We start from the raw sequence: 19,052 nt of genomic DNA, 5'->3' as shown, positions 1-19,052 counted from the left end.
AATTCAAATTTCACGATATCTTTGCTAACGCATAAAGTTTAAACTTCTCACCATCATATTTCAGTGTGTGCATGGGTTAGCTCCAACTTATTTGCAGGATTATGTTCACCTTTATTCATCTGTTAACACCAGACATCATTTGCTTCGTTCTTCTCTTGATACAACCAAACTCCACATTCCATACAAACCGCTGCCTAGGGGATCAGGCTTTCCATGTTGCTGGCCCACGGATATGGAATACTCTTCCACAGCATATCCGTGAGGCCCCCACCCTAAACCGGTTCAAAGAACTCCTCAAATCACATTTATTTCCTGTTGCATAATATTGTTTTTGTTTATATTCCATGTTTTTTGTAGCGTAAGTCTTTTGTAGTTTAAGTCTTTTGTAATGCGCCTTGATATTTGATGATAAGGCGCAATATAAATTCGTATATGACATGGTCTCAGATTTGAAGCAGGTTTCACTGCCAAAGTGTGTAAAAATTCACCCCAGAGTGAAAATAGCTATATTTAATTTCTAAGGTGTCTTTTCTAGGGTAAAATTGTTTGTAGAACATGATTTTTTGGTCAAAACGCGTGCATCGTACATCGTTTTGCTATAAAATGTTGATTTGTGGCGATTTTGCCCGAAAAACACACTTTTGGGTGACAAAATTTTCACATGCCAACTTTGTATACTCATAGAGTCTACAATATACATAGATATGGCCCTTTAAAATGTTAACATATCAGCTGAGGGTACTATTTGATGGATTCAGGTATTTGTTTTGTGATTGACTTAATCATTTGCACGCCAGAATCATTCAAATATGACATGCCTCGTGACAATTGACATGCCAAAATAAGCCGTTTTCGGCAAAAAAATTGATTTGAAAAATCATAACTCTTGATAGGAAGGTGCTACAGTAATGGTTGACCTACCAGTCTATGCAGTATTGAATGGGCTTTCATTTGATACCTAACTTTGTTCATTTTAACTAAGGGAAAGACTTGCAAAATGTAAAAATGTTTCCCCTACCCCTTAAAATTTTGATGTGTGTAAAAATTCCCGCCATTTATAAAAGTCGGGATTACAAGAAAACTACAAGAGCTATAGGCTTGAAAAACTAATCAGTTATGCACAGTATAAGTTCCTACTTCCTAAGTTCCTAGGTATAACATTAATATCTTTCCATTCCTTCTCAATTTTCTTTTCTAATTTTTTTATCAATTTGTGACATCTGTAAATTACGTAAAATTTGGCATTTCGAAAAATCAAAAAAAAAAAATATGAGGGCGACATGTTTAAAAAACTAATCAGTTATTCCCATGATACATTACTACAGGGATATATAATAGTACCAAACTTGTGCTAAAATGCATATTTTTTGAGTTCTAATTTTTTTATCAAATTGACTCACCACCCCATTTTTGAGCAAAATCGGGAACAATTAGTACCTGTAATATTGCGCAATCATGTGACCTATATTCAATGTGTGTGCACCAATCAGATGTCAGACTTGCACTACAACATGATGTGAGCCTTGCAGAGCCTTTATAAGTGTGCCAATAGAGTTCAAATATGTTGTGATGCTGTTGTCATTTATGGATCTCATATCTTTATTTCAGTTAAAAGCATATGCCTCTACTGTAATGCTCATATCAGGAAAACAATGACAGATTTTGCATTTCTGACTTCAGAAAAAATAATCAGTTATTCCCATATGATACAGTACTACAGGGATATAGTATCAAACTTGTGCTAAAATGCATATTTTTTGAGTTCTAATTTTGTTATCAAATTGACTCGCCACCCCATTTTTGAGCAAAATCGGGAACAATTAGTACCTGTAATATTGCGCAATCATGTGACCTATATTCAACGTGTGTGCACCAATCAGATGTCAGACATGCACTACAACATGTGTGAGCCTTGCAGAGACGTTATAAGTGTGCCAATAGAGTTCAAATATGTTGTGATGATGTTGTCACTTATGGATCTCACATTTTTATTTCCGTCAAAAGCATATGCCTCTACTGTAATGCTCATATCAGGAAAACAATGACAGATTGTGCATTTCTGACTTCAGAAATGAATTCTGCACAAAATTTCAGTCTAGAAAACATATTTAAAACAATATTTTTTGAAACTTTATATTTTGCCATTTTTGGCAGTCAAACCTGCTTCAAATCTGAAACCGTGTCATATGTAGGCCTATGTTAGACATGATCACATTTTGAACATGTGAGGGTGGGCTTCATTAAGCTTACTTGTGCACCAAGATCCTGTCTTAACTGTGTAATCCAATAGGAAAATGAAGAAAATTTGGATTTTGACCCTCAAAACTCCAATGTAGCATGATTTTTTAAAAATCTGCATTTGAATAATATTTGATACTATCAAGTAATGAAAGCCACATTTCATGAAACATTTGCGAAAGTTTTGTAAAATGGCCCTTCGTGCTCAAAAATTTAGCCATAAAGTACATCAGGCTTCCCGTTAGTGTGCGTCATTGCGTCCAGACGCGTATTTTACAAATTTGGGCGCAAGTTCACATGGCTAATCAAGTATTTTATGCGTCCATGTGGACGCAGACAAAACTTCAAATTTAATCATTAATTGATGATAAAAATAAGAAATTGTTTTATTTTTACGATAATAAAAAAGCCCCAAAATTTTGACCAACCTGCTAAGAATTGAAGTAAATTCTGCAATATTTGTAAATGCAACGTCAGGAAATCGTGCACTTTTTGCATGCTTTCCGTCGCGATCGCTGTTTGATGGGGAAAGTCCCAATTGATGCAATTGTTTGTTTACAAAGCATGCTGAACTGACGACGTGCAGTTAATGTTTATTTAGTTATTTATCACAACCTGACAATATTCAGTTTTTAATATTTTCAGTTTATTTTTTCATATAAATAATCTACGTTTCATTTATTAGTATTATTGTTACGATGAATAAAAGCAATTTTAAAGACAAAATCCAAATGATAACCTTTTTTTGTAATATTTGTGGCAGCGCGTGTTTTAGCTTTTATAGCATCATCAACAACACGTGGATCAAGTAAAAGTAAAACCCGAAGTAAAAGTACGAAAATTTGCTAAAGATTGACAGACTTTGCGCATGTTTTTGCAGCTGTTTCTGACCATGTTTCGGACAAAAACTGATGCAGAAACAGGCCCGTAGCCAGGGGGGGTTCGATGGGTTCGATCGAACCCCCTAAAATATTGACACAAAAAAAGGAGAACATGGGAAATGTGGTTGAAATGGCCATTTTAGCACAAAATTGTTATTTTTCTCGCTTGGCAAGACTTTTCCTATTAATTTTAGGCTCAGATTAGCGGGACGATTTGAAAAATCCCCGACGCCCAGTTTATGTAGGCCTATGACTTAATTTAATGCTATAAATACAGCAGAGTCATTATTTGCCTCTTTATCTCATCTAGATTTGAAGATTTAAAAAAAATTATTTGGTGTGCAAAAAAACGATAACCGAGAAAGCTTAGTTCAGAGATGAAGGGAGTGATATAACATAGGAAATTAAGATAATTGATAATATTTGTGATGAAATAACGCACCTGATTAACAATTTTTTCTTGTTTTTATCGAGCTAATTTGCCTCTTTGCTATTATATCCATATATATTCCTGATAATAATGTAAAAATAATGCACCAAATGCCTTCAATTGGGACTTCATTTATCAAAATTCTTCCAATTCTGAGGGGCACATCCCCTCAAACACCCCCTATACGCCTGATTTGCAACTTTTTTCTTGTTTTAACCGCACTAATTTGCGTCTTTGCTGTAATATATTGAACCAATATGTTGATAATAATGTAAAAATGGTGCACCATGCATGCCTTCAATTGGGACTTCATTTTCAGCTCAGACACCCCTATGCCTGATTTGCAACTTTTTCTTGTTTTAACCGTGCTAATTTGCCTCTTTGCAGTAATAAATTGAAACCATATATTTCTGATAATAATGTAAAAATTGTGCACCAAATGCGATCAATTGGGACTTCATTTTTCAAAATTCTCCCATTTCTGAGGGGGAACATCCCCCTCAGACATTTCCCCCTCTGCGCCATGTTCCATGGCGCGATACTATCATGGGCATTACTCATCAGTTATACTTAACAGAAATCTGCAAAAACGAACCCCCTAACTCGGAGGGCTGGCTACGGGCCTGCAGAAATGAGAAAAATTATCATTGCGACTGGAGGTGGAATATCACGGCGAAAATTTTATTTTAACAATCAACATTTGATGAGGTAGACCCGGGGTACGTGTGTTAGCAATAAGGGGTTGCCGTTGCGTTTCCCGGTATGATTGATCGTGAATTTCAGATGGACGCACAAAAATCTGTCTGGACGCAAGTTTTTTCAATCTTGTCAGCAAACTTGCGTCACACATGACGCTCATTTTAAAACCCTTAACGGGAACCCTGACACACATGTTATGACATAGGAAGCCATTGATAATGCTGGGACACACAATTTGGCCCATTTTGGGACATTCAGGCGAGCATACTTTTCCTCATAACATTGCCAATTATAGGCCTACATACATGATTCTCTGTTTAATGAAAGCAATTTTAGATGAATTTATTAAATTTCAAAATTTTATGAACATGCCTACCTATGTATGTATGTAAACGAATTAATCTGCAAGAAATATTTTGTACATAAAAACAGAGGTTTCCAGTGATATAAAAATCTCAACTTTTTTTGATTAAAGTGGGGGGATGAGTGGATCACGAAATGCCCTTTTAAATGATTCTCTTTTTAATGAAAGCAATTTTAGATGAATTTATTAAATTTCAAAATTTTATGAACATGCCTACCAAAGATTAATGCATGAATGACTCTCGAAAAATACTTTTAATGGCAAGTACTTCTCCGTACTTTTCACACGCTTTCAGATATGATGTTTAGATGGCGAAATTGTGTTGATCTCGCTACCTTTTTGTGAACCTTTGTGCATGTGAACTAGATTTTGAACTTTTTGCAGTACCGAAAAAGTTGTTAGTTGGGCCAGTAAATGTATTGCAGGGTCAGTAGACTTGTCATTTCACTGGCCCGGTAGGCCAGTAGAAAACTGAAACTTAAGTCTGCCCCTGGTATACAATATAAGATCTAAGATAACAGACAGCAATCCCGACAGCAATCAGAGACAGAGCTTCCGAATTCAGCAACCATTCTTGTAAAATCTAATCGATCAATGTTAAAAAAGGAAAAAAGCGTCAGTTAAGTTTTCAACTCACACTCTATGTACAAACGAGTGTTTAGAAAATCATACCTGTCTCATATAAAGTCTTTGGACCACATTTACTGAAGGTTTTATAGCCTTTTTCGTGGAACTGAGGCACGGAAACGAAATTGAGCTACCCGCCATCGTTTCGTTTCGTTTTGTTTGAAGGAATTTCCTCCTCACGTGTAGGAGCACCCCGTATATTAATTCACGGGTTGGAGTTCACAAAAACACTTTTTATTTTATTTGTTTTTATTATAAAGTAAATTACAAAAAAACAAAATAATTGAGGGGCTCAATATAAAAACGACCTATCCCACATTTGGGTTATTTTGAGAAAACTTGACTTTTGTGTTAGAATTTTCAATACAATACATATCTATTTCACTTCTTAAAATAATGGTTGATTTTACAACTTTACTAAGTTATAATGATGTTTCATGTTTGTAATAATAACCTTTTGTGACCTTTGCCCCCCCCCCCATCGCCATCTACTGCTTATATCAAGCACACTGAGCAGTTCATCAATGCACTAACTACTGCTGATAATAGATAATACAGCCTATATTCACTGTGACATCTATTACTGGTAGCAAGTAGTTCATCAATGCCCTATCTATACAGTTGATAGCAAGTAGATCATGCGCTATCTGCTTCTGATAACAAGTTGTTCATCAATGCCCTAAGTTCTGCTGATATCAAGTAGTTCATCAATGCGGTATCTATTGCTGATAGTAAGTACCCGGTAGTTTATCAATGCCCTATCTACTGCGGATAGCAAGTAGTTCATCAATGTCTATATAGTACTGCTGAGCGCAAAGTAGTTCATCACCAATGTGCTAACTACTGCTGATAGCAAAAAGTTCAAGCGCCATGTACTGTTGATAAGCAGTTCATCAATGCGCTATCTACTGCTGATAGAAAGCAGTTTATCAATGCCCTATCTATTGCTAATAGCAATCAATGCCTTATCTACTGCTGATAGAAAGTAGTTCATCAGCTATCTACTGCTGATAGCAAGTGGTTTCTCAATGCCCTATCTACTGCTGAAGCAAGCAGTTCATCATCTACTGCTGATGATAGGAAGTATTTCGTCACCAATGTTCTATCTACTGCTGATAGCAAAAGTTCATGCACCATCTACTGCTGATAGTAGGTAGTTCATCAATGCCCTATCTACTGCTGATAGCAAATACGGTAGTTTACATGATGCAGTCATGTCTACAGTAGAATTCATCTCGACCTTTGCAGGACTTAAACCCCATTAAAAGCTATTAAACCAAGATAACACTCATTGAAACAGCTCAACTGATTAAATCGGATCTTCTCTGGTTGTGCACAAGTGTCTGTTTTACATGTGCGATATCGCAATAAAGCTGGTAGGCCTATTATAGCTTCAGTTGGGTAACCGATTATAAAGGAAACGAAAGGAAACAATGGTATGTGTACCTTTGTTCACGAAATGAGACAATGGCCTGCTTTTTGTAAACCAGCACAAGTTCTTGAAAATGAGCAACATAATGATTGCTGACTTAACACGGTTTGGAAATAATTTCTTCATATTTTTGGTGTTATCTGTCGTTTACATATCCTTCCTAAAACACAAAAGTGCGACCCTCTCCAAACACCTAAATTAGCTAAAAATTTAGGACATGTTACAAAACTATATTTTCTAGAATTTCATAGAATAGTTTAAATGTAGCTTGTACCGGTTTTTTTTGTGGCATCCTTCAGAACGGAGCGGTCCATTACCAATATAGCCCAATATTTTCGGTCAAATCTCCATTCAATTAACACGGGGAGTTGGCTAGCTATGAGCTAGCTATGCTTTGCCCTCACTCATATTCTACGAAAGTGCGACCCCTTCTGAACATCTAACCTAGCTGTAATGTTAGGTCATGTTAGAGAAATATATTTGCTAGAAGTTTGGAGAATAGTTTAAATATTGGCTGGTTATTTTTCACACAGTGATGTTAACTAGGCAATGCCCATATACCTATAACATACACTGTTTGTAGAGGTCACGCGTCAATGGTGAGAGCACTGTGTATTGTGTATAGGAAAACGGACAGTAACTGCAGTATGATCAATGCCCTAACTGCTGATAGCAAGCAGTTCATCAATAGGCCTACCCTATCTACTGCTGATAGAAAGTGGTTTATCAATGCCCTATCTATTGCTGATAGCAAGCAGTTCATCAATGCGCTATCTACTGCTGATAGCGATAGGAAGTATTTCGTCGATGAAAATCATTCATCAACTATAGGCCTATATTATACGAAATATGGAAAAAAGAACTGGCTAATTTCTTAAATTAATGCGAACGCACGAACAAACTAGCAATCAAACGATGTTATTTTATCTTAATTTATATATATATTTAATTTTATTTAATTTTAATTAAATTAAATTAAATTAAATTTTAATTTTAATTTTAATTTTAATTTTAATTTTAATTTTAATTTTAATTTTAATTTTAATTTTAATTTTAATTTTAATTTTAATTTAATTTAATTTTATAGTCCTATTAATTTAATTTAATTTAATTTAAATTAATTTAATTTAATTTAATTTAATTTAATTTAATTTAATTTAATTTAATTTAATACTTTAATTAATTTCAATTTAGTTTAGTTTTTTTAATATTTATTTATTTGCATTTGATCGATTGATATAGTCAAGTGTCCAGGTCAAGTAGGTAGGTCAAGTGTAGGCCTATTCTATAATTTTCATTCAGCTTTTAAGCGTCTAATTAGGCTATTGCAGTTGAAATCCATACACACCATGTACAAGGCATGACCTTAATCTTCCACACAGGGAGTGTAGGTTTCAAATTGAGTCAACCTTTCAGGTAACCCTTTTAAAATTCACAATCCCTGTGTGGAAGATTAAGGTCATGTATTCCATAAGTGGTGTATGCAACGTACTGAATGGTCTATTGTTCTATTGTGTCCGATTTGAGGGCTGACATATTGGAAAATGTTGCCAATCAATATTCATGAGAGTGTACATTCAACGTCCAATTTTCGAAATTGGGTGACTTGTGCTTGGCAGGTGTAAAATACATCTGACTGGGCGCTTTAAATACGTAACGCATAAAGGCATTTCGTCTTTGATCAAATCTTTGTTTTTAACATAAAGCATGTAGAAGTAGGCCTTCATATTTTCCTTTTCTTTTCAGTCCTTCTCTCTTTCTGGGGTTCTTTCTATTTATATATATTCCATATTTCTTTTGTTGTTGTTGTTGTTGTTGTTGTTTTCTCATTTTTATATCATTATATATTTCAAACATGGCTGTATGGCCCTCTTTGTCTCCCCAGCAAACACAAAACGTTTTTAAAACGTTTTAAACAGGCTATATTTTGGGCTTTGGATTTGGTAAAAACTTTTTAATAACATTAAATGGCGGGTTATATAAAGGTCATGAAAACGTTTCAAAACGTTCTGTATGAAAACATTTTTTGTTTCTGCAAACATTTTTGCCAAATATTTTGTCAACACTTATATAACGATGTTAAAATATATGCAGTAAGTTATCAAAAATGTTTTTGAATGTTATGAAAACGTTTTATACCTTTTATAATTATACCCTTTATATAAACCCGACATTTAAAGTACTTGCTATCAGCAGTAGATAGCGCATTGATGAACTGCTTGCTATCAGCAGTAGATAGGACATTGATGAACTACCTACTATCAGCAGTAGATCATGGTGCATGAACTTTTTGCTATTAGCAGTAGATAGCACATTGGTGATGAACTACTTTGCGCTCAGCAGCAGTACTAGATAGACATTGATGAACTACTTGCTATCAGCAATAGATAGAGCATTGATGACCTATTTGCTATCATCAGTAGATACCGCATTGATGAACTACTTGATATCAGCAGTAGATCGGGCATTGATGAAAAACTTGTTATCAGAAGCAGCTATAGCGCATTGATGAACTACTTGCTAGCAACTGTAGATAGGACATTGATAAATAGGCTGTATATCTATTAGGCCAAAAAAAAGAAGATGATTGTTTGCTTGTCCTCTACAACATTTTCAGAATTGGGTCGGTCGGGATATTTAAAAAAAAAAATCTTAAAAGTCACAGCTAAAACACGACCGTATGCCTTTAATTAGCTTAATAAATAACCCAAATAGTTGTGAATTGCGATATTTTTCTACAGACCACTTCATGCATGTTTTTAAACAGTTTAGAAGTGTGTAGAAACTAAAGAAAACTTCCGAGATGTCAAAAAAAAAAAAAGAAAAAAAACAACTTTTTCTGGAATTTCCAAAATTAGAGTCGGTATTCATTTGTACAGTTAAAAAAAAAAAACTATTTTCCAGATTTTCCAGATTAGGTTTGGTCGGTGGAGGACAAGCAAACAGTCTTTTTTTGGCCTAATCAGCAGTATATTGTGCATTGATGAACTGCTTACTATAAGCAGTAGGCCCTAGATTGCTAAGTATAAGCAGTATAGATAGCTTATTCACGAACGCCATCAACAGTATTGATATGATATGATTTTATTAACCTGCACAACATCGCGGCCAAACGGCCGAATTGCATTATACAAGAGACAATAAACAAATATTATGAAAGAAATCAATTACACATAATTATAAAGCAAAAAAAAAGAAAAAAAAGGCAACTTGGCATGGAAAAACAGCAGAGAGATGCAAATGGGCACAATGGGAAGCCACCAGCACACAAGCTACTACTGCTTATTTAACAGATTAATTTAGCAGGGAATGGGGCTTTCAGCAAATCTGCTTGTGCGTGCACGCAATTTGGAGATATGGGCTGCATTTCTCAGCTGTCTTCCATGGACTTCACTTCTACTAGGAGGGAGCAACATGTTGGTACGCTCTGATTTAGCAAGCGATTGCGCGAACTTAAGCGAGTGTTGTTCCCTCCTGGCAGAGAGAGAGAGAGTCTAGCTTACATACATTAACTGCATTATCATACGAAATATAATTAGCACCCAAAATGATTCTGCATGCCCTTTTTTGGACTCGCTCAAATGTATTTGATTGTTTAACAGTGAGCGCTGAATGCCAAATGGCATCAGAGTATTCCAATAGGGGACGTATGTAACCAACGTAAACTGTGGTCAGCTCCGAAACGTTGAAACCAAAACGTTTCAGAGAACGGAGCATGAAGAGGCGTTTGTTAGAACACTTGCACATGTGATCCACCTGGGCACCCCATTTAAGATCTTGCTGTATGAAGATACCCAGGACTTTGGCAGATGAAACAAAAGAAAGCAATGAATGGCCTATCTTCAGAATGGGATGAGAAGGTGGGTTTCTCATGAAACAGATTTGAATGGCTTTACATTTGTCAGGGTTGAGTTTCAGGTGGTTACTTACAGACCAGTCCAGGAAGTCATCAAGATCAGACTGAAAATTGCCTTTCTCACTACATGCACGGTTCTCAACGAATGTGAGATCGTCGACATATTTCCAGTAGTGAGAACTGCAACCTTCAGCAGCGTCGTTGATGACAGCCTGGAAAATGATGGGACCAAGTTTGGTACCTTGCGGGACACCAGCACACAAGGGGGCATAATCAGACAAGGTTTGGTTATATCTCACACACTGAGTGCGATTATTGAGGAAACTGCAAACCCAAGGAACGATAGCCCCCCGGACGCCCAAAGCAATCAACTTATCAACGGCTATATTGTGGTTTACCAGGTCAAATGCCTTGGAGAAGTCTGTGAGGACTACCGTTCCTACATTGTTGCGTTTGTCTGACCCTTGGAAAAGTGTGTGCACAAGATTGATCAGGTAATGGGATGTTGATATACCACTGACATTCCCAAATTGATTTATATCTATGTATGGCTCAATATCATACACAATCCATTTTGCCAAAAACCCTTCGGCAACCTTAGCAAAAATATTAGTAAGTGATATAGGCCTCATTTTATCAATGCTGGGTGGGTGTTGCTTTGGAATGGGGACAACAATGGCAGATTTCCACTGGTGTGGCACAATTCCCTCCTCAAAAGAACAATGGAACACATCTGTTAAAGGGCCACTCAGTTCATAAGCAAATTCCTTTATGATTTTGGGAGGAATGGCATCAGAGTATTCCAATAGGGGACGTATGTAACCAACGTAAACTGTGGTCAGCTCCGAAACGTTGAAACCAAAACGTTTCAGAGAACGGAGCATGAAGAGGCGTTTGTTAGAACACTTGCACATGTGATCCACCTGGGCACCCCATTTAAGATCTTGCTGTATGAAGATACCCAGGACTTTGGCAGATGAAACAAAAGAAAGCAATGAATGGCCTATCTTCAGAATGGGATGAGAAGGTGGGTTTCTCATGAAACAGATTTGAATGGCTTTACATTTGTCAGGGTTGAGTTTCAGGTGGTTACTTACAGACCAGTCCAGGAAGTCATCAAGATCAGACTGAAAATTGCCTTTCTCACTACATGCACGGTTCTCAACGAATGTGAGATCGTCGACATATTTCCAGTAGTGAGAACTGCAACCTTCAGCAGCGTCGTTGATGACAGCCTGGAAAATGATGGGACCAAGTTTGGTACCTTGCGGGACACCAGCACACAAGGGGCATAATCAGACAAGGTTTGGTTATATCTCACACACTGAGTGCGATTATTGAGGAAACTGCAAACCCAAGGAACGATAGCCCCCCGGACGCCCAAAGCAATCAACTTTTCAACGGCTATATTGTGGTTTACCAGGTCAAATGCCTTGGAGAAGTCTGTGAGGACTACCGTTCCTACATTGTTGCGTTTGTCTGACCCTTGGAAAAGTGTGTGCACAAGATTGATCAGGTAATGGGATGTTGATATACCACTGACATTCCCAAATTGATTTATATCTATGTATGGCTCAATATCATACACAATCCATTTTGCCAAAAACCCTTCGGCAACCTTAGCAAAAATATTAGTAAGTGATATAGGCCTCATTTTATCAATGCTGGGTGGGTGTTGCTTTGGAATGGGGACAACAATGGCAGATTTCCACTGGTGTGGCACAATTCCCTCCTCAAAAGAACAATGGAACACATCTGTTAAAGGGCCACTCAGTTCATAAGCAAATTCCTTTATGATTTTGGGAGGAATTCCATCCGGGCCACTTGATTTTGAAGTTTTAACTCTCTTAAGCTCGTTATACACATCCCATGGATAAAGTACAGGGGCAGGTTTCACAGCGGGCAAGAAGGTAAGAAGTTCAGAATGATCCAAGGGATTAACATGGGAGGACACGCTCACAAACTTGGAATTAATGGCATTAGCCATTGCCTTGTGGTTAGCCCTATCCACTCCTGGGATGTGCATGTCAAGATCAGAATTGCTGGAATTAAGCATACACTTGATTTGTTGATACCATTTACGAGGTTCAGTCTTTTGCAACTTTCTCACTCTGTCTGCATTATAATTCACTTTAGCTTTCTCAATTTCTCTCTTCACCTCATTACGCAACTGGCGCCATTGTGAGGTTTCATGAGCTTCAAATGCTGCTTGACGTTTTGATATGAGTTTCTTTATACATGGAGTGATCCACGGTTTATCAGTCTGATGAATTTTTAGTAATTTAGTAGGAAAGTAAAGTTCCATACCCTTGTTTAACACAGAATACAGAGCATCCGTTTTATTTTGAGTACCATTGCATTCGTGGATCTCACTCCAACTCTGATCCTGAATCCATCTCACGCTCTGATATTATCATGACGAAAAGGCCGTGTAATCCTGGACTTAACTGTGTTCTTAGCAGTGGTGTTTTTAGGCTTCCATAGAACACATGCATGATCACTTTTACCAATTGATGAGAGAGCAGATGGTGGTAAATAATGGGTTTGGATATTAGTTAGAATGAGATCCAGGGTTGCCTGGCCTCGAGTAGGAAATGTAATTATCTGATTAAGATCATTACCACGAGTTATAGCATTAATGTTCATTCGGTTGAAATCACCAGAAATACAGAACCCCATTTCAGGATAACGAGTGCGAAGATGGTCGGTCGTTTCAATAAGGTGCTTCTCGAGAACAGGTTGGAAAGGGGAATCAGTTACTATGTAAACGCAACAGAAAGTTATACCAGATATTCCTCTTGGTAATCGGTGAGGCCTAACTTCAACCCACAAACATTCCAGCTCGTCCGGTACCTGAATGTCAAGCATTTTTGAGGGGATCTCGTTCTTAACATAGATGGCCACACCACCACCCCGGGAAGCTTCTCTACTTTGGGAGTACAAGGAGTAACCCGAGATGTTTACTTGGCATGGGGATAGTTCAGGGGTGAACCAGGATTCACTAATGATACCAATATCAATCTGTTCTTGGCGCCAGATAATATCAACTTCATCCATCTTATTAACTATAGATTGAGCGTTAGTCATAAATACTGTTGGTAATTGAGAGGTAACATTTTTTGGGAAGCTTAGGCTGTCTTTTTTTCCCACCACGTTTACCCCAACGTTTTCTTTCAGATTTTTTGTGTCCAATAAGAGGAATATCATGATGGTGGATCATGCAGGGTTGACGGAGCAGATTGAGAGAATCTAGATGTTGGCAAGTTTCTGCTGATAGTGGACATGTAGTATATTCAGTACATAAACCATGTAAAAATATAGCTGAATACTGAATGCATTTGAAGGCCAATGACATGGATGACTGAGATGAGTTGAAAGAATGATGATCACTGTCCATACTTGAAGAGTACTTGAGTAGATTAGGAACAGTAGATGGCGATTGATGAAGTACTTGCTATCCGGACATTGATGATCTACTTGCTCTCAGCATTAGATAACGCATTGATGAATTGAATACCTGAGTGGAAGAAGGGCCCAACTCCAATTTTTTACAAAAAATGAGTTAGACCCAGCATTTTATTGCCAGCAGACTGTTCTTCCTTGTGTGTGAAAGATGAGCCAAAATTCACTTTCTAAATAGTCTTCCACGGAGTTGGGCCCTTCTTCCACAAATATTGGATTCAAGAGGAATTGTGTTCATCCATGAAATCTGCTTTTCACTACAATAAACTTTCTTGTTAACATATTACATGCTTCTACTTGTGCAATTTAATGGATAATTACCTAATTTCTGTAGCTATTTATAACACATCTGCTTACGGAACTGGCACTTGCAAGTATATTAGTGGAAGAAGGGCCCAACTCCAGCTCCAGTATGTAATATTGTATGTTCATGTATTAAAGGTCCCCTGAAGATGAAAACATTCTGTCTATAAAACCTTTCCAAATATTAAGTTTTTTCTTAATATCTCAAAAACAGTTTTGATGGAGTTGGGCCCTTCTTCCACTCAGGTATTTTAGACAGCTAATTGATAAGTTACTTAAAGGATATTGATGAACTACGTGTACTTTGGTACCATAAACTTATCATGTTGCCAAAAGAGGCTGGATTTACTATACTTCAATAAGTTTTTTCAACTCCACCCCCCCCCCATGTCAAAAAGAAATCTACGCCAATTAATTTTTGCATCATCTTCATACAAACCCTGCCATAACTAAACTTGTTTTTTTAGAGGCAAGGCACACGACAAGACAAGAGAGAAAATGCATTAACGATACACCCTCGTCATCACAAATAATAAATTTCTGTGTATCGTTAAGAACTGACACAATGCATCAATATAAAATAATATTATAGACTCCCATCGTAATCTAAAGTGCCACGCCTTGTATTGTTTTCGAAGCCTTTAAGTGCTTTCTTCGCTTCCCTATTTCGTCGAATAGACACATTCCCGATATTCCTTGGGAAAAATCCCTATCGTATAGCTAATGCGCACACTCGACTAGTCGACCGTGTGCATTGATGATGACGCAGTTTCATTATCTTGCAAAGGATTTCGGGAATTACCAAAATTGTTATTAATTGTAGAACTTGCTATCGCGTCATCTCTTCATACGCAGGTGTTATGTATTCTTACGATTTTTTGCTTATAACGTGTAGACATATTGTGGATAGCTTCTGTAATCGTATTTCTTATGATACAAAACATCAGGCTTAATTAGTAGAAGTTGATTCGGATTCACAGTAAGAATCATAATTACGACAACTAATTAAGATTTTTTTTCGCTGTTTAACATTTGGAAAAAAAACTTGATATCAGCCTGTCCTGTCTTAAAGGTAAGATAATTTTGAGGTACCTGAAAGGTATGTTTTATAATGATCATCGTGATAAAGTTATGTTTGTTTTAAAAATTATCAGCATGGGCGTCAATCTCGAGGGGACAGGGAGAGACGTGTCCCCTCTACCTTTCGGCTTCCCATTTTGTTGTTCTTTTCAGCCACTTTTTGACAATTTAGGCTGACCCCCCGCATTTCAAGCCGGATTGGCGGAAGCATTTAAAATATATCATAAAATTGGTAGTGCGGGAGGGGGGGGGGGGGCATATTTTGTACCGATTTTACAACTATATATTTACGCGTCAACATTTTTTTATTTCCAGACTGTTGTAGCCAAAATAAAGTTTGCAATTTTGGCCTAAAATGTCTTGTTTGTCGCGCTAAAAAGTAATATGATTGCACAGGGCATTGATTCCCTCATCGTTTAACCTATAAGGATTTTAGGGGGGACGTTCCCGTTGGACAAATTTAGGCGGTGGGTGTCTCCTCTCCGTTACCGGTCTCCGCCATATGGAGAGGTTTGTATACAAAACGATTCTCTTATAAACCATCATGCGCACAGTTTCCACATAATTTCCTAATTACGTCATATGAAGTGGCAGTTGTTTGACCATTATCATGTTGGCAGACTTGTAGTATTGGGACCCGCCATGAGTACGGGTACGGGTCCCGGACCATGAGTACGGGTACGGGTCTCAGTCCATGAGTACGGGTACGGGTCCAAAGTCAAAATAGGCTACGGGTACGGGTACGGGTACAGAAATTGGGACTCGAGTACGGGTCCCGGTATGGGTACGGGTACGGGACATGGGTACGGGTATGGAAATTTGGACTTGTATGGGTCCAATTATGGGTATGAGTATAAACAAATTAATTAAGTACCAAAAGAGATTAAATATTGATGGTCATGGTGAATCTAGCCTAAATGTGACATATTTTGGGATTCAAGGGAAAAAACTATGTCTATGTATGGACACCCAGACTGTGCAATATTAATTTCAACATACTTTAGTATATTTAGCAGTGATGTAGCTTTCGAGTCTGGACCCGGACTCAAGTCCACTTTTTGCTGGACTCGGACTTGGACTCGGAATTAAATATTAAAAGGCTCAGCTCAGTCAAAAAATAGGACTCGGCCTCAAAGTCGACCCCAGTCCGATTCCAGTCCAATGAATCCATGTACAATGTGGAAAAATTATTGATCTTAAAACAGCAATTTTATTGGAATTAAATTAATTGTCCATTTTCCAAGTATATTCATGCACATCTACTCAATACACATCCAACAGATTATCCATTAGCTAAATCATGTAATTATTATCATTAATTATGCACATCTGGATAATTATATCCATGTTTTATTAATATTTTAAAACTCCTTTAAATCTCTTATAAAATCCCAAATTTCTGTATGGTAAGGACCTCTCTATCCATTTGCCTCAGATGCACTGGCCCAGCCTTGCACAAGTACACTGTGAGCTCATGTGGCACACCGACATCACCCGGTTAATAATTACATTATACAGCAGAGACACTGAAATGAATACCCGTGAATGTGCTATGCACGATTGATATTCAGACGATAAATCTCTGGATACCGGGGTAGAAAATGATGAATATCTCCCGTAATTGATTTCGTCTAAAGAAACCAGATTTTGTACCCATGGGTACGGGTCCCATGCCATGAGTACGGGTAGGCCTACGGGTCCCAATCCCTGAGTACGGGTACGTGTCTGAAGTCAAAATGGGGCATGAGTACTGGTACGGGTACGGGTCCGAAGCCACGGGTACGGGTACGGGTACGGAAATTGGGACTCAAGTACGGGTATGAGTACGGGTACGGGTACTACATGTCTGCATGTTGGTTTCTTTACAAAAAATATTAAAATCCACATTTGAGTAAAACCACTGCTTTGAATGTAATCTTTAACAGTTAAGTGTTACTTAATTATTTTATCTTGATTTTATTATAGATCATTCGTCGATAAGGCTTGGGACTAATCAATACGAGTGTTGCAAATTCCCTAGACGTAGATTATCCATCGGAAATCTTTGCAAGAATCATCGTGATCTTTCAAAACGCGCATTACTTTACAGTTATTTTAGCAACAGATCTGGATATATCATGACGCAATGACCTTTATCTCCTCCTATCTCCTCAAAAATGGACGAGTATTAATATAAAAATGATTGCAAATGATATAGGTTGGAATGACATCGGGCAAAGACGGGTAATTCTTGCAGGATGTCATATTGACATGAAAGTTTGCCGGGAAAATCTCACCAAAATACCCTCATCAAGCAAACTTAAATGCTAGTCATTTACCGAGCTATATTATTATGCAAGTTGTATACCATAGCAGCTAATCAATGTGAGGTAATACTAGCAGGTAAGTTGTGAAGCATAACAGCGCTGGCTCAATCGGAGGTAACGGGCAAGTTAAAACAAGACAGTATAAAGCGCGAGTCTCGAATAGCAAGATGAAGATTCACGCCCAATTAATGCTAGTAGTGTGCGTTGGGCTCTGGACATTATATTTCCATGGTCATCATACTATTGCAAACATTATTGTTGAACCTCTATGGGATGTTGATTCTACCAGATGTGGTATTCAGGAGGATGGTAACATCAGTGAGGTGTTCACATTTCAAGGTAACCATGGGCATACTTGCAGTCTTCGCCTCGATGCTCATTTGGAAAGTACTTCAATCTTGCAAGTGCAAATACCAGAAAATAGTAATTCATTTGTTCTTTATATAGAAAGAATGGATTCTGAGTTGAATTGTACCAATAAGTATGTTGTTTTAAAACAAGATAACTGTGTTAGCAGTTTTGTATCTTCAAAATTGCAGGTAAACTTAGAAGGTAAAATTAACATCACGATCAATAAGCTTATAAAAACAGGCATTCAGGTAGAAATTGCATTAGATTGTCCAGAACTTGTAAATATCCACCGTTTGTCAAACCCAAACGGGAAGTCTATATGTACAAATGTGAACGGGTATAAGGATCACATTACATGTAGTGTGGATCAAGGTACAAGAGGTGAATGCAAGCTGGAGTTCCCAAAAGATTGCAATGCTACTCTAGGCTACAGAGAAGTATCATTTCAATGTTTAGATCAGAGTGATAATAAGAATCAGGATTTCAAAATATTTGTAAACTTTCCCACTGATACTACTGAGCTACAATTGGCTGGGAATAATATTACAAAGATCGAGCAAGATGCATTATGGGGACTGACTAGTATTGACACATTAGATGTGTCAAACAATCTATTGAAGACACTACCAGTTCAAATATTCAGAGATCTTTCAACATTATTTCATCTGGTTCTTTCTGATAACCGTTTATCTAAACTAAATGAAGACGTATTTCAAAGTTTGCGCAATTTACGATCCCTAGGTCTTGCACAAAATGCTTTGACGATTTTGCCAGACCACTTGTATAGAAATCTGAGTCAAATGTACACCTTAAACGTATCACACAATATGCTGGTGTTTGTAAATGAACGTATTTTTGAAGGGCTAAACAGTTTGATTTTCCTTGATCTTTCACATAATATGCTAACGACGTTGCCAACTAATCTGTTTCGTGATTCATCAAAACTATATCAATTGGTTCTATCTCATAATAACCTGTCCTCTTTAGAAGTGGGCTTATTTTCAAATTTAAGTAACTTAGGCA

The 19,052-nt window shown here is 37.3% G+C and overlaps 2 protein-coding genes across 2 annotated transcripts in view; both read right to left on the bottom strand.

Annotated features, from left to right (window-relative positions):
* Positions 1-5,384, bottom strand: part of LOC140141440 (DDB1- and CUL4-associated factor 15-like) — a 48,037-nt gene extending 42,653 nt beyond the window's left edge. Inside the window, exon 1 of the mRNA XM_072163297.1 lies at positions 5,285-5,384. Coding sequence (XP_072019398.1) covers positions 5,285-5,380 — 96 coding nt within the window. The 5' untranslated portion in view covers positions 5,381-5,384. The remainder of the gene's footprint in view (positions 1-5,284) is intronic.
* Positions 5,385-9,156: 3,772 nt separating this feature from the next.
* Positions 9,157-19,052, bottom strand: part of LOC140140635 (uncharacterized) — a 73,892-nt gene continuing 63,996 nt past the window's right edge. Inside the window, exons 4-7 of the mRNA XM_072162392.1 lie at positions 13,381-13,619; positions 11,948-12,931; positions 10,602-11,762; positions 9,157-9,198 (exon numbers count right to left, since the gene is read on the bottom strand). Of these exons, the coding sequence (XP_072018493.1) occupies positions 9,157-9,198; positions 10,602-11,762; positions 11,948-12,931; positions 13,381-13,619 (2,426 nt within the window). The remainder of the gene's footprint in view (positions 9,199-10,601; positions 11,763-11,947; positions 12,932-13,380; positions 13,620-19,052) is intronic.

Source organism: Amphiura filiformis, chromosome 19 (genome assembly GCF_039555335.1).
Source record: "Amphiura filiformis chromosome 19, Afil_fr2py, whole genome shotgun sequence".
In the NCBI taxonomy this organism is placed as follows: domain Eukaryota; kingdom Metazoa; phylum Echinodermata; class Ophiuroidea; order Amphilepidida; family Amphiuridae; genus Amphiura; species Amphiura filiformis.
This window is presented reverse-complemented; position numbering and strand designations above follow the sequence as displayed.